Source organism: Asparagus officinalis, chromosome 5, assembly GCF_001876935.1.
Source record: "Asparagus officinalis chromosome 5, Aspof.V1, whole genome shotgun sequence".
NCBI lineage: Eukaryota > Viridiplantae > Streptophyta > Magnoliopsida > Asparagales > Asparagaceae > Asparagus > Asparagus officinalis.
The window spans coordinates 110,060,968-110,073,815 of record NC_033798.1 but is presented as its reverse complement, the minus strand read 5'-3'; the positions used below and the strand labels follow the sequence as shown (position 1 = coordinate 110,073,815).

Below are 12,848 nucleotides of genomic sequence, written 5' to 3'. Positions count from 1 at the left end.
TTCTCTTCTAATTCTTTCTCAAATTTAATAGCAATTATATACCTATATACTATTGGTGGACACCAAGTTTAAGATATATTAACAATTATATTAATTTAAAAAAACTCAATAGACATAGCATAATGTGTTAGAAATTGTTCTCGCGTTTTTTCTTTTTCCTTTTTTTTGGAGGAAACGTTCTTGCATATGTCTAGTTTGAATTAAAAGGAAATAGTAAAAATGAGTAGCATTGCAGTCTTATCCTATGTACATGCACAATTCTAAGTTTTGTTCTTACTCTGGTTTCTTAATTTCTTCATCTATTTTAAAGAATCTAAAGGCTTGATCTTGGTCCGTTCATGTTTATCATAGCTAATAGACATGGGTATCTATGCATTATCCTCCGTGTAACTTATATTTTTAGTGCGTGCAGTGCTATATTAACTAAGGTTACATTCAAAATAAATGAACTTACCATTAAGCTTATACCACAACAATACAACTATCTTGAATTCATCTGAAACATTTGTTTTTGTCATGTTGTAAACAAGTTTTAAATTTTGTATAAAAATTTATAAGTTTATAAATAAATTAAATAAACACTGTTTTGAACAAAAGACTTGAACTTAGAATGTATTGTGTGGAACGGCTATTTTGAATGTAACCTTAGTTAATATAGAAGTACATGCACTAAAAATATAAGTTACATGAAGGATGATGCATAGATACCCATGTCAATTAGCTACGAGGAGAAAAAAAAACCGTTATGAGAAGAAATAAATTTCTTGAATAAAAGACTATTGTTTAAATAAGTTTAAAATTTTGTATAAAATTTTATAAGTTTATAAATAAATTAAGTAAACATTGTTTTGAACAGAAGACTTGAACTTAGAATGTATCGCATAGAATGACTACTTTGAACAATTGCTAAAAGGAACAATAAAGGATATTTTAATATAATTTTAGTGTATGAATTTTTATGCTTCTAACTTATGATACATAATTTTAAGGCGTTTAGAAAAGAGAAATTTTGAATTGAATGTAAACAGAGAGAAAGTATTATATGAAGGAAATATTATTTATTTTTTTTACGTGCAACGCAGTTGCTCCACAATAGTTACCATAAAGACACGAACCTATCAAAAGTTCAATTAGAGCAATCAAAAGTTCTCATCTATGCAAACTATGATCAGTTTGAAAGAAAAAGCAGAAAAGTTCATTGCTGAATACTTCATGAGGATGGGAACTATGTATTGAATATGGGGTACTTGGATACTCTAAATAATTTAAATGCAGAATCAACAAATAACTATGTCAAACTCCCATAATATTAGCAAATATACACACATCTAAATGTTTTCATCCGATCACAAACTGTTCAGAGAAATTCATGATCAAGGACTTCAGTGCTTTAAACAATACAATCAAAATACAAATAATATGATTCCCTCCACGCTGCAATATAAAAATAAGCATGAGGGCTCATTAGTTATCAAGAAGCAAGAAGACTACCTTCTCATATGCCTCCAAGGTTGTCACTGCAATAAGTGGAAGGAACAGAACAGATCTCCATTTGCCCTTTCCATTCTTCACCTGGTTTCAAGTTGATCGATCTTTCGATAGACGCGGCGTCAACACACAGCATTTGTTTGTACTCCTCATCACCCAAATCAACCATGGATTTGGACTTCTTCTCCCATGGATTCCAGACAACTGTTAGCAAAAAAGGAAGGTTATATAGATTCGCAGGAAATGCTAGTCCCCACGTGAAAAGAATCTGTTGTTAGAAGTTTTATGATGAGTCATGATAATTGCAAATCTAAACTCTTATGCTTGATTTACTTCTCTACAATACTTCTGAAAGAATATTAGGCACTTCTAGCCAATGCGAAAAAACAATAAAACAATGTCTGATAGATGTGTGGCTTGATCATCTGTCTGTTGCATAGAAGCAGATATAGTCCACACAAATTTCTAGTATATGCTCAACCCTACATCGTTGTGTTCCCATTTATGTACGATCAATTAAGTTTACTAGAGTACACACCTCCACCCGCTCATAAGCGGAGGCTCTGCATCATCAATGAGTGAGGTATGGGGGCAATAAAGTCATATCACCCCATTCATCCATGATGGAGAACCACCTGCTCACATGCTGGTAGATCTGAGGAGATGTGCATTCAAGTTTATGGGCCCATGCCTTTTCTTTAAATAATTAAAAAAAACTGTTGTAAGTCATGTAGACCCAGATCATTCATGATGATTTAAAAAAGAAAATTTGTCTTATAGGAAGCTCATCGAATCATTAGGACATGTTTCAACTTTTAACAGTACATGTTTTAAATACAAATGCTAGATGTTATCTAGCATCTCATGTATTATATTATCAACTGTGTAACATATGAAAAGTTTGTGCCTCAAGTAGCTGAAAGAATAACAAGAATGATATGTTAAGGAAACATTCAAAGATTCCAGTATGATGTATGTTCTTCTGAGTCCTGATGGATGCTAGCAACTGATTGTGATGTAAATAATAAGCTATATTATTATCACCGAGTAACGTGTCAAGCGTTAGTGCCTCAAGTTGCTGCAAGTAAAACATGAATCATATGTTAAGAAAATAACATGACATTCAAATATTCCAGTATGATGTGTATTCTTCTGAGTCCTGGTGGATGCTAGCAGCTGAAAATTTGAAAGGCAGGAAGTACAGAATAACAGATAATCCAGTAATCTGGCATTACAAGTAGAAGAGTACTAGTTCAAATCCTAAAAGCAGGAGAATAGCTTATTATTCAAGTTTTTGGTATTACTAGGTGTCAACAGTTCAGTGACCTAAATTATATATGACATAAATGCCCAGCATGTATGCACTTCAAATGATTATATAATCATGTGTGCAGATAAAAATAAGACTTCGCACTTGCTTCATAAACTTGTTCATCAGTTCCTCTTTAAGGGAGAAAGATACGGTGAACTTTAAGGAAAAATTGAACGAATTATGATTTTGAAAGTTTTAGTGGAAATTTGTATAGTTACAGTAATTGAATACTTATTTCTGCTGGTATCATGACTGCCTCTCACCAATAGAAATGCCTAATTTAAATATTAAAGGTGTTAGATTTATGAGAAGTCTATTTGAAAAATGATAATAAATCAGAATCTGAATCTCCTAACAAGAAAAGAGAAAAAAAATAAACTCCCATCAAAATGAGTTACCTAACAAATAGCCTCAGTAAAAGATATATTGTGAACCCAATCTATATGTAAGCTTACTGGAAAAAGATAAATAGTTAAATTAGACTCCAAAGGAAATAGGTAAAAGGAGAAGATTAATCCCATATTAGAAAAAGTTTGAAATTTGCAGCATATATAAAATATCAGATATCTCTTGTATTTTCATTAAATATGAGAAGGGGACGTGAAAGAACAATAAAAGTAAATTTAGCTATCCAAATTCAGGGAAATTGTTCGATTCTTCGGCAAAATAGGACTTCAATGTGCCTGAGCTTTCCTTTTGAAAAACTGCTCATTTTTTGTCCTTTTTTTGCATTAGTAATCATTTTATAGGATATACATAAGCAAGAAACTTTCAGGAATTATTTATTCATGAAATGTGTGGTCCATAAATAAAATTACAAATCTAGATTTGCCTTATGGGAAAACTTGAAACAAAGAGTATAAACAATTTGAAACAAATAGCATAAACACTATCTTACCAACATCAGGGAGACCTTCCTTTCTTATAACAAATGTGCGTTTCTTTTCATGGTCAAGAACCGCAACAACATTTGGAGAACTAAGATAAACTCGATCTACCTGCAAATCAAAAAAGTTCATATTCATTAGTTGTCAAGGTTTCCAAACAAAATTGTATTAAAATTCAATATAAATAAGAAAGGTGATGATAAGAGTGTAGAACAAACATTATTCTCCATGGTAATAATTTTCATCTAGGTTGTGAAATCAGAAGATACAATTCAAGCAAAGACAAATGTCAATTTTAGAGGGAGGGTTGAGATTTCACTGATCAGACAAACGCAAGTGCTACCAATTTTACTAGAGTAACTGAAACAATAAAATCTCACTAGATTAGAATTAGTACTTTCATAAAGAACAATCACGTTAGGAGGTTTCTGCTAAATGACTGCTTTTATCCTATTATATCTCAGTTATAAGTAAGAGGAAAAATGTATGGTGAAAACAGAAAGAAGAACAATTTAAACCTGCTAGGACAAAGCCTAGAACTGATTTATCAAGGTGAAAAATCTTCTAAGGAAATCGCTATTAAGAGGTTACTCTTGGAATTAAATTGACTTCCGGAAAACCTTTTACCTCATTCTCAAATGTAATGGCATCTCCTTGCTCGGTAAAACGTTCTCGTTCGCAAAGATTGTCCAGATAATCCAATGTCTCTAGTCCCTCAATCCTCACTTCACTGTCGTTGCGAAATTCATATACACAGCAACAAAGTTAGAAAACCGTTTTTTAGAAATAATATATATTAACACTTGGAACCAATTTACAGGTACATACAATGAGAAGGGTAACTATGAAATACTGTTCGTCACTGATTCAAATATGCTAATAAAATATTGTTTATCTGAAAATCCTCAAATGTTAAGATCACTTGCAAACAAATTAGAAAGGAATTTTATGCTTCATTCACGCAAACCCTGTTAGCCAAGGCAATGTGCTAGTGGAGTGGCGGTTCAAACGAATAAGCAGAAAAAATAGGTCTACTATCCACTAAGCTTTTAACACAGCCCACACTTTCTCATAGATGCCATCATAAGGGTTGACTCAAAAGTTTCAAGCATAGCTGACCATGTCCAAAGCTTTTATGACAACTCTTCATGTCCAAAGCTTTTTAACTTTTAAGTGTAGTGCCATTTCTTATTTGGAGCTTTTACGACAACTCTTCATGTCCAAAGCTGACAATGTTTTATGTAAATGCTGGAACGATGAACTAAAAAAGCAAATTCATAAAGCTGTGATCCTCTAAAGTTTTAACTTTTTAAGTTTAGCTAATTCTTATTGAGGATTTATAAAAGCTGGTCATATTTTGTTAGGGTTGGAAAAACCCGTTAAGGAGATGGACTAGACTAATTTACTTGAGCTCAACTGACTGAAAAGGATTAATCCTTTTTGGGTCATGAGTCTAAACATATTTAACCATCCATCTTACCTTTATCCAACCAAACCCTGCTCAAACCAAATGTATGTGAGACACAAAGGTGGCTAATGGGGACAGCGCCTCAAACCACTTCACAGTGCAAATGTGACAGCATGTGCACCTAAGGGAGCTTGAACCCGAACTAGACCAAATTAATGTCACATATACTCCACCTCGATCTCTAACCCATGTAAGAGAATCTCGAAGCAAACAGAGTATCCAACAAAGGCCCATCGAACCGTGGGCTCTGATACTAATTTATTAGGATTGAAAAGGCCCATTAAAGAGACGGGCTACGCTCATCCCGATTGACTGGAGGATTAATCCTTTATGTGTCGTAAGTCCTGTCATATTTAACCACCAACCCATCTTACTCTTTGTTTGATGTGAGACTAAATCTGCCTCATGCTTTTTCCAAACCAAACCCCCAATCTAGACTGACACTCTACAAATTTCTCTAATAGAACAATAGTAAAACAAATTTGTGAAATTGCGGTCCTCCAATTACGAAATAAAAAATTAAACTTCATGGACATTCTTTCATGTCAGTTTCACAATATTTAAGAAGTGATTTCCATCGGCAAGCTGACGAAAATGTTAGCTATCTGCAAAACTCACATGAAATTTTGAAATGTGATTCTTAAAAAACTATTTCCCATAAAAAAACATCTTATAAAGGGTTTATTATTCTAGGGAGATAATACATGTAAAACCTATATATTTAGCTGCAGTTGAGCAGCTAACTGTCACAATATTCTACCCTCACCATAATTTTGTTCAGTTGTGGGGACTTTACGATGGAACCAGAATCGCTCAGTTCAAATTCCCCAGTGCAAATTTATAAAGAGGACCTAAGAAATACCAACACTCAAAATGCGCAGGTTTTGACAGGCTGCCATAAAAAGGCACTTAAGTTAGAATTTTGACAGTGACAGGGACTTTTAGGACTAGTAGAATATCAGTTATAGTTTGCAAGTTCGCATTGAAAAAGATATAAGAATTCATCCATAGACTAGAAGTCATACAATAAGGATATGCTTAGCCATTACCATGGCAAATGACAAGCAGTCAGAAGACACACATTAATTTGAAGCAATGAACAAAAAACATTATCAAGAGCGCAACCAACTGCAAAATAACAACGCACGTTATTTCGAATAGAGGAAAGTGCAGTTACCTGATATCAGAAACAGAGAAGTATGAGTGGTAAGCAAATGAGAAGCCAAATGGCTTTCCATTGATGTTCCTAATACGTGATGTCAGTGTGAGATCTCCGGTCATAGTAAGAGACACTCTAAGGCGAAACTCGAAACTGAAACCAATAGGTTAATATTGTCTTAAGAGTTATGTAATTTAAAAGAAAAACAAGTAAAATGTTAAAATATGGAAACGAGGTCACATACTGGTGTGGCCAGCACTTCATATCATCCTCCGAGGGTTTAAGCAACAGGTCCACAAAAACTTTGTCGTTGTCATTGTGCTGGTGAAGAGGTGGAGGATCATTATCAATGCTCCACATCCTATTCCTTGCAAAGCCATGTTGCTCCAGTGATCCACAGTTCCCAAACTTCAAGGGTATATAATGGGTTAATTGTATGTTGTAGAGGTCAAATAACATAACCATTACAAGTGATTCACAATACCTGTGGAAAGCAGATTTGAATTCCTCCTCGCATTGCCTTTGGTGGCTTGAAGATAGCCTGCATCAAAGATTTACAACTTTATATCATTGAAGAGTCAAAGAGATTCAAACTATTAAGTACTAACAACTAATAAAAATTCAGCAACTTCAAGCAACTTAGGTTCAAATGTACTGTGAAGACATAATTCTTTTTTTTTTTTAAAGGTTATAGTAAATAACATTGTTCCCGTGAAATGTCTAAATAAGCAAAAGAAAGACAAGACCTAGTGATAAAGTAGTTTCCTTAGAAGCTGCTGACATATTTCCATAAGTTAGCCAACTGCTTAATGCTCATGGCAATTAAATTTTAAGCCTAAATGAGAAACAAAATAACAAATTCATTGTACAGCCAGTCTGGAAGAAATAATGTTTATTAGGCTTTTGAGGAAATCATTTCAAAGTACTTCCACAAACAGGCAACTGTCTCCGAAACAAGGTGAAATGCTTTATGCAATTCCATTCGCAATGACTGGCATCAAAAGAGAAAAGAAAAAGAAAAAAAATACTTGCTTCAAACCTTCAGATGTGGCAACAACATAGGTGTAAGAGTTCTGAATAATAACTGATAAAAGAAGGGCAACCTCAACATCTTATATAGTATTTAAACTATGTGAAAAGAAGTAGACTCTCCGCTAGAAAGTCATGTTGATACTTTCCAAGATTCAGTTTTCATAAATAAAATTAAATTTGAATGGATAAGAAATGACATTTAGCCTCAAGCAAAAGCAAAAACTTGCAGTACATCAACTGTAGAAGTTCAGAGAACTTGGAAGGATATTTTTACTTGAAAAGAAATATCCAGACAGGTTTTTATCTAGATTACACAATTGAAAAGACAACTGTACTTGAAAATTCACAAAAACTTTATGAAGTAAATTAACATTGGTATTTAGAGAGAAAAAGAGAGGAGACAACGAACTCGTTTACAAGTCATAACCTCGTGATCTAAACTTGTGACAGTGCAGATCTTACTAATTATGGAATAAAATATCAGTTACGTACATATTATACAGATTTACAATAACAAGTATGATAATGTTCTAAGGCAGAGGAGAACAAAATCATATCCACAGAAACCTTAGATACTTAACATAGGTGAAAAAAACATATAAAGAATGGCTAACATGAAAAAATAACACAGTGATTCATGGGATATGACACTCAGCCTGAATTTTTATACTGTGACAACTAGATTCCACCAAAACAGAAGATGATACCAGATCGGGTGACTCACGTCTCTCTAAACCTAGCCTCAAACCCTAGTAAAGCGGATGAGATAGCAGCTTCAGAAACCCTAAGATGTTATATTATGCACCTATTCAATCCCTTTTCACAAAATATTACAAATATTGGTGATCAGAAATATAGCGGACTGGATCAAGAAGAAACAATTGCAGAATTTTACCAGTTGGGCCAAGTTTGGGTTTATCCTCCACGGATGTGCCTTCCAAAAGGAAGTTGATAGAATTTAATATGACATTCTTATAGAAGTATTGGAGATATACACATCAAAACTCCAGCATGGTTCATATCATAAGCCATATATACTGTGTATCTATGACAAGCTCCACTTGGTCAAAGATAGTCTAGAAGATATAGGTTTATAATATCTAATGGCATGTGCTTTTCTATTAGTTGTCATTTGTTAATGCTCAATGAAAATTTTGCTCAACTGATTCCTCATCGAGCTGTGGAGTTATAAAACATGGAGGAAAAAAATTAAAGGAACCCAGAAAATACAGAATTTTTAACTACGAAGGAAAAGTAAACAAACGTTTAAGTTCTGCTAACCCTACCTTACTGCTAGTGAACAGTTGTTCTTCACCCCTCTCATTCCTCCATGAAATAACTTGGCCGCCGAACAAGCTAACCTGAATTGCCGAGACAAAATTATCAGATAAAGCAAAACAAGGACTAGCATATATAAAAATCTAAAACTCAATGCTTCCAAGCAACAGGGGAGAGACAACGGGTTAGTATATACTTATGATACCTAATAGCAAAACTAACAACTAACAAAAAAACACAAGGTTGAGAATCTAACCCTTGCAGAAGCACCTCTTGGCACTCTCAAAACAACTTGATCAATGCCATTCCAGTCTTTAGTAACTTCAAATTCCGATCTCTGATCCCAAACAGTCACTGAATGACCCATCTCAGAAACTCAAAGAATCACTAGGCACAACAAAGGGAAAACCTATTCTCTTCTTCTTGTTGTTCTTCCTCTTACTTTACGCGGCCAGCAAATAAATAAAACTAATCTCGAATAGTCATTGTTGAACAGTTGGGAATTTGATCTGCCCCCAACACTTTTCTTGTGACTCCATAAACTATATCATGTGAATCCCTACTGAAAGCCACATCTACCATCCAACTCCCCAAACACCTTCAAACAAAATCAAACCTTTCCATCCCACACAAGAAGCATTAATGGGATTGCTAGAAATAGGCTGGTTCCAAAGAAATAGTCATAAAAGCACAATCCTAGAAAGAAACTTTAGCTAAAAAATAACCTAAAACCATCCCCTCAAGACCCATCAGATCTCCCATGCTCGCATTTAAGGGAAATCCCTGATCTAAAATCCCAATCCTTGCTCCTTTACTGTTAAAGGAGTAACAGCCCAAAATTTAATGCTAAATCAATTACAAGTCATAAAAGAACCACTGGTTCTAGATTGATGATCTCACACAAAGGGAACTCCTAAATTGCCTTAAAAACCTTATCTTTGTACCACCAATCTCTGCAGATTTGGATAAAAGGGAATATACCAGATGCAGGAAAAACAGTGGAATAATGATTTCAGAAGAAGAAGGGCTTTTAGTAGAGCCCAAGAACTGGAGCAAACACTTGCAGTATAAACTACCAAAAAAAATACTCTCAATAAATGATTTTTTTAGCAAAACTCTGACACTGGCATTTAAAAACTACTAAGTACAGAAAATAAAGGGGGAAACTCAAACTTACATCCGAATCTATCAATTCTACAGCTTTACTGAAGGAACGAAAAAACAACCCATTTTCATTTTCATATCAGAATGATAATAGATCTCACAAACCTTAAAAAAATCAAAACTAATTGGAAGTTTGCTTATTTCCTAATTGCCTGCATCCCAATGCACTGACTTGTAACAAACTAAACTAGAATCAAACCTAACTTCCACAGGAATTCTCCTTTTTCTCTCACGAGCATTGTCAGCAAAAGGAGACAATCAAGCACTCAAACCCTAATTTGGACCATTAAAGTTCAAATTTTTACTGAACCCACTTCCACTATTTCGGCCAATATCCACAAAGGATAAAAGAGGAGGCAGCGGTTAGGAGGAGACCATAGAAAAATCTTTTGAAAAAAAATGGGAGGAAAGTTTAAAAAAAAAGGTATGCTTCTTTCCTAATTTTCCTTCTGGGTGCTTCGTGAATGGAAAATTACACGCGAGCCCTGAGATTAGTCACGAGCAAAATTACGCGATGAAATGCAATTTGCACCGAAAGCTCTTATTAACATTTTGACTAAATGTTTGGATGTTGGAAAATTTATCGAAAATGAATTAAGAATTAGAAAATGACTCTAAGCTAAACAAGAGATAAGGATTACTTGAAAGTGAATCCAAAAAGAATGAAAATGAAACTTGTATTATCTAATTCAGTAGTCTTTTACTTTCACCTTTTGTTTTTAAAAGTAGCTTTTTCCCTCCCCTTTTTTTATAGATTTCCAAACTGAGTTGGATCAAAGGTAAATAGGTAATCCTATTAGAGCTCATCCCTCTCAAGCTCAAAGAAAGAACCTCAATATGATTTTGTCGATTAAATCATTTTTGAATATACATAATTGCTAAATTTTTACAGGGCTTTATTGTGCTTAAATTGTTATGCGCGGAAGCCACCAATCAATGTGCTTTGAGGAACCAAACACAAACGCAGAGAGAGACAAGCAAACAATGAAAAATAACGGCACAAACACAAACAACTAATTTTTCGGCCAGTTGCCTACGTCCACGGGGCAAGAAGGGGATGGGTTTTCACTAATAGAGAATGAGAGTACAAACTAACATTATAAATCACTCGAACAAACCCAAAAAATCTTTAATTCTCTCCAAACAAAACCCTAACCAATAGCTCAGAAAGATCTCTCTTTTCTATGCTCAAAAATATCCCCTTGACTCCGCCAAAGAAACCCTAAAACGTGTTGGTATTCATACCAAACACCAAACCAATTCAAAACAGGAAACAACTCAACCTGGGCCTGACCCGACTGGCGGTCGACCGCCACAAGCTCGCGTCGACCGCGATCAAACGACAGAACCAGAAAAATGCCTACAGGGTATGGCGGCGGTACCGCACTAAGTCCAGACTCGATTCTAGGGTATGTACATGAATTCGGTCGACCGGTATTACACCGCAGTCGATCGAACAACTCCAAAACTGTTCCCTTGTGTCCAAAACCTGTTCTTCACCAAATCTTTCGCCAATTCTACAATTCTCCACATCAGCAAAGTTTTTCCAAAACTGAGTCGACACTAATACAAACCAAACGTCTCGCTTGTTGCGTCCAGTACGAAGTGGAATAAATTCACGATAACGGACTCAATCCATAACAAGTCGAGACCCAAATGAGAATGTGACCACTCTCCAAACATCGTGTCTACTAACCAAACCAACTGCATCATAAATGACTGCCTACGTATCCTCTTGCTCAAGGAATCAAGTATTCATGTAGTTCCCCAATGGCCTCCAAAGGCCCTCAATCAACTAGAAGAGTTCTCAACTCTTCTCCAACATCACCAACAAATATATAATTGATAGCTCTCGCAATGGCCCCAAAGTGAAACAAACCAAACACCTACACCTGAGGTGAACTAACGACCATATCCAAATCCAAATTATGTCCACCAGCTACACTCGAATCAACCAACTCATTATCTGTATCCATATCAATATGATCCTTAAACTGTTTCACATCAGCTGGAATCCCAAACGATGCAATATGATATTGAGTATGTGGAGTAATCTCCACACAACGTGGAGTAGTATCACTCACCACCTGCTGTGATATCCTAATGATCTATCTAATACTCTCCATCTGCCGAGAGTCAAATGTGACATACATACTCAGAGCAAAAATCAGAAGATAATATCTGATAATCAAACACGCATCTGAATCCCAAATGTGCACTCGGATCAAATCTCACGTTCTCGATGTGACCATATGCTGGGCCACCAAACATCCGAAGCAACTCAATATCTGAAGCAGCTCTATCAAATCTAAAATCTCTAAACGCAGCAGTCGGTAACCTATGACTAAGATGATCTAAATATGTCGAAGCCCGAACATTAAAATCAATGCTCGACATCAAACGTCGATCCTCCTCCAGTAAGGAATGATCCATCAAAACTGTCATCTCATCTCATCATCCTAGTTCTTCCTCTCTAATAAAGTGTCTCAAATTACCATGAGCTCGACACAAATGCAGAAAAGAACCTCTACCAAAAAAAGAACAACATGTTATCTTTCTGCCAATACACTTCCTCCATTTGTTGTTGACTACTAGGACTTCATACCAACGAGACTTGGTTACAACCCATAAATACCTAGAACAGTTCCCAACATAGAAAACCAAATACCGATTACCTCCCAATGATGCCTCCTTGGAAGGCCCCAAAATATCTGAATGAACACCACCTAGAAGACCTTTCGCTCAGTGAATAGAAGTACCAAACTCCACATCGGTCTTCTTGCTCATACTAATGTGCTCACAGGACTTTAAATTGTAGGTCAAAGCATCTCTCTATAAACCAAAATTGTTCGTGTCATTAAACTTCTCCACATCTATCTTCATAGAGTGAATACTTAAAATTTGGACAGTCTTCACGCCATAAGTACCCTCCACAACACCTTCTTTCTCGGTCATCTTTCTCAAAGCACCAACAAACCAATGTAGAACAAACGAAGAATAGATCCAAACTAAAAAAAGAGATTTTTTTACCTCCAACTGAAACCCTAACAAGGGCTTCCA

At 35.2% G+C, this 12,848-nt stretch overlaps 1 protein-coding gene across 2 annotated transcripts; it reads right to left on the bottom strand.

Annotated features, from left to right (window-relative positions):
* LOC109840658 (putative glucose-6-phosphate 1-epimerase) lies at nt 1,265–9,916 on the bottom strand. 2 transcript variants are annotated; one of them, XM_020409386.1, is made up of 8 exons: nt 8,881–9,916; nt 8,633–8,707; nt 6,799–6,855; nt 6,559–6,722; nt 6,333–6,467; nt 4,315–4,417; nt 3,699–3,798; nt 1,265–1,692 (listed from the first exon to the last, which is right to left on the bottom strand). In XM_020409386.1, exons 1-8 carry the CDS (start codon nt 8,989–8,991, stop codon nt 1,496–1,498), a joined length of 942 nt encoding a protein of 313 aa, XP_020264975.1. In that variant the 5' UTR covers nt 8,992–9,916; the 3' UTR covers nt 1,265–1,495. The 2 variants fall into 2 exon arrangements, with proteins under 2 accessions (XP_020264975.1, XP_020264976.1); XM_020409387.1 differs by lacking the exon at nt 1,265–1,692 and adding an exon at nt 2,266–2,566.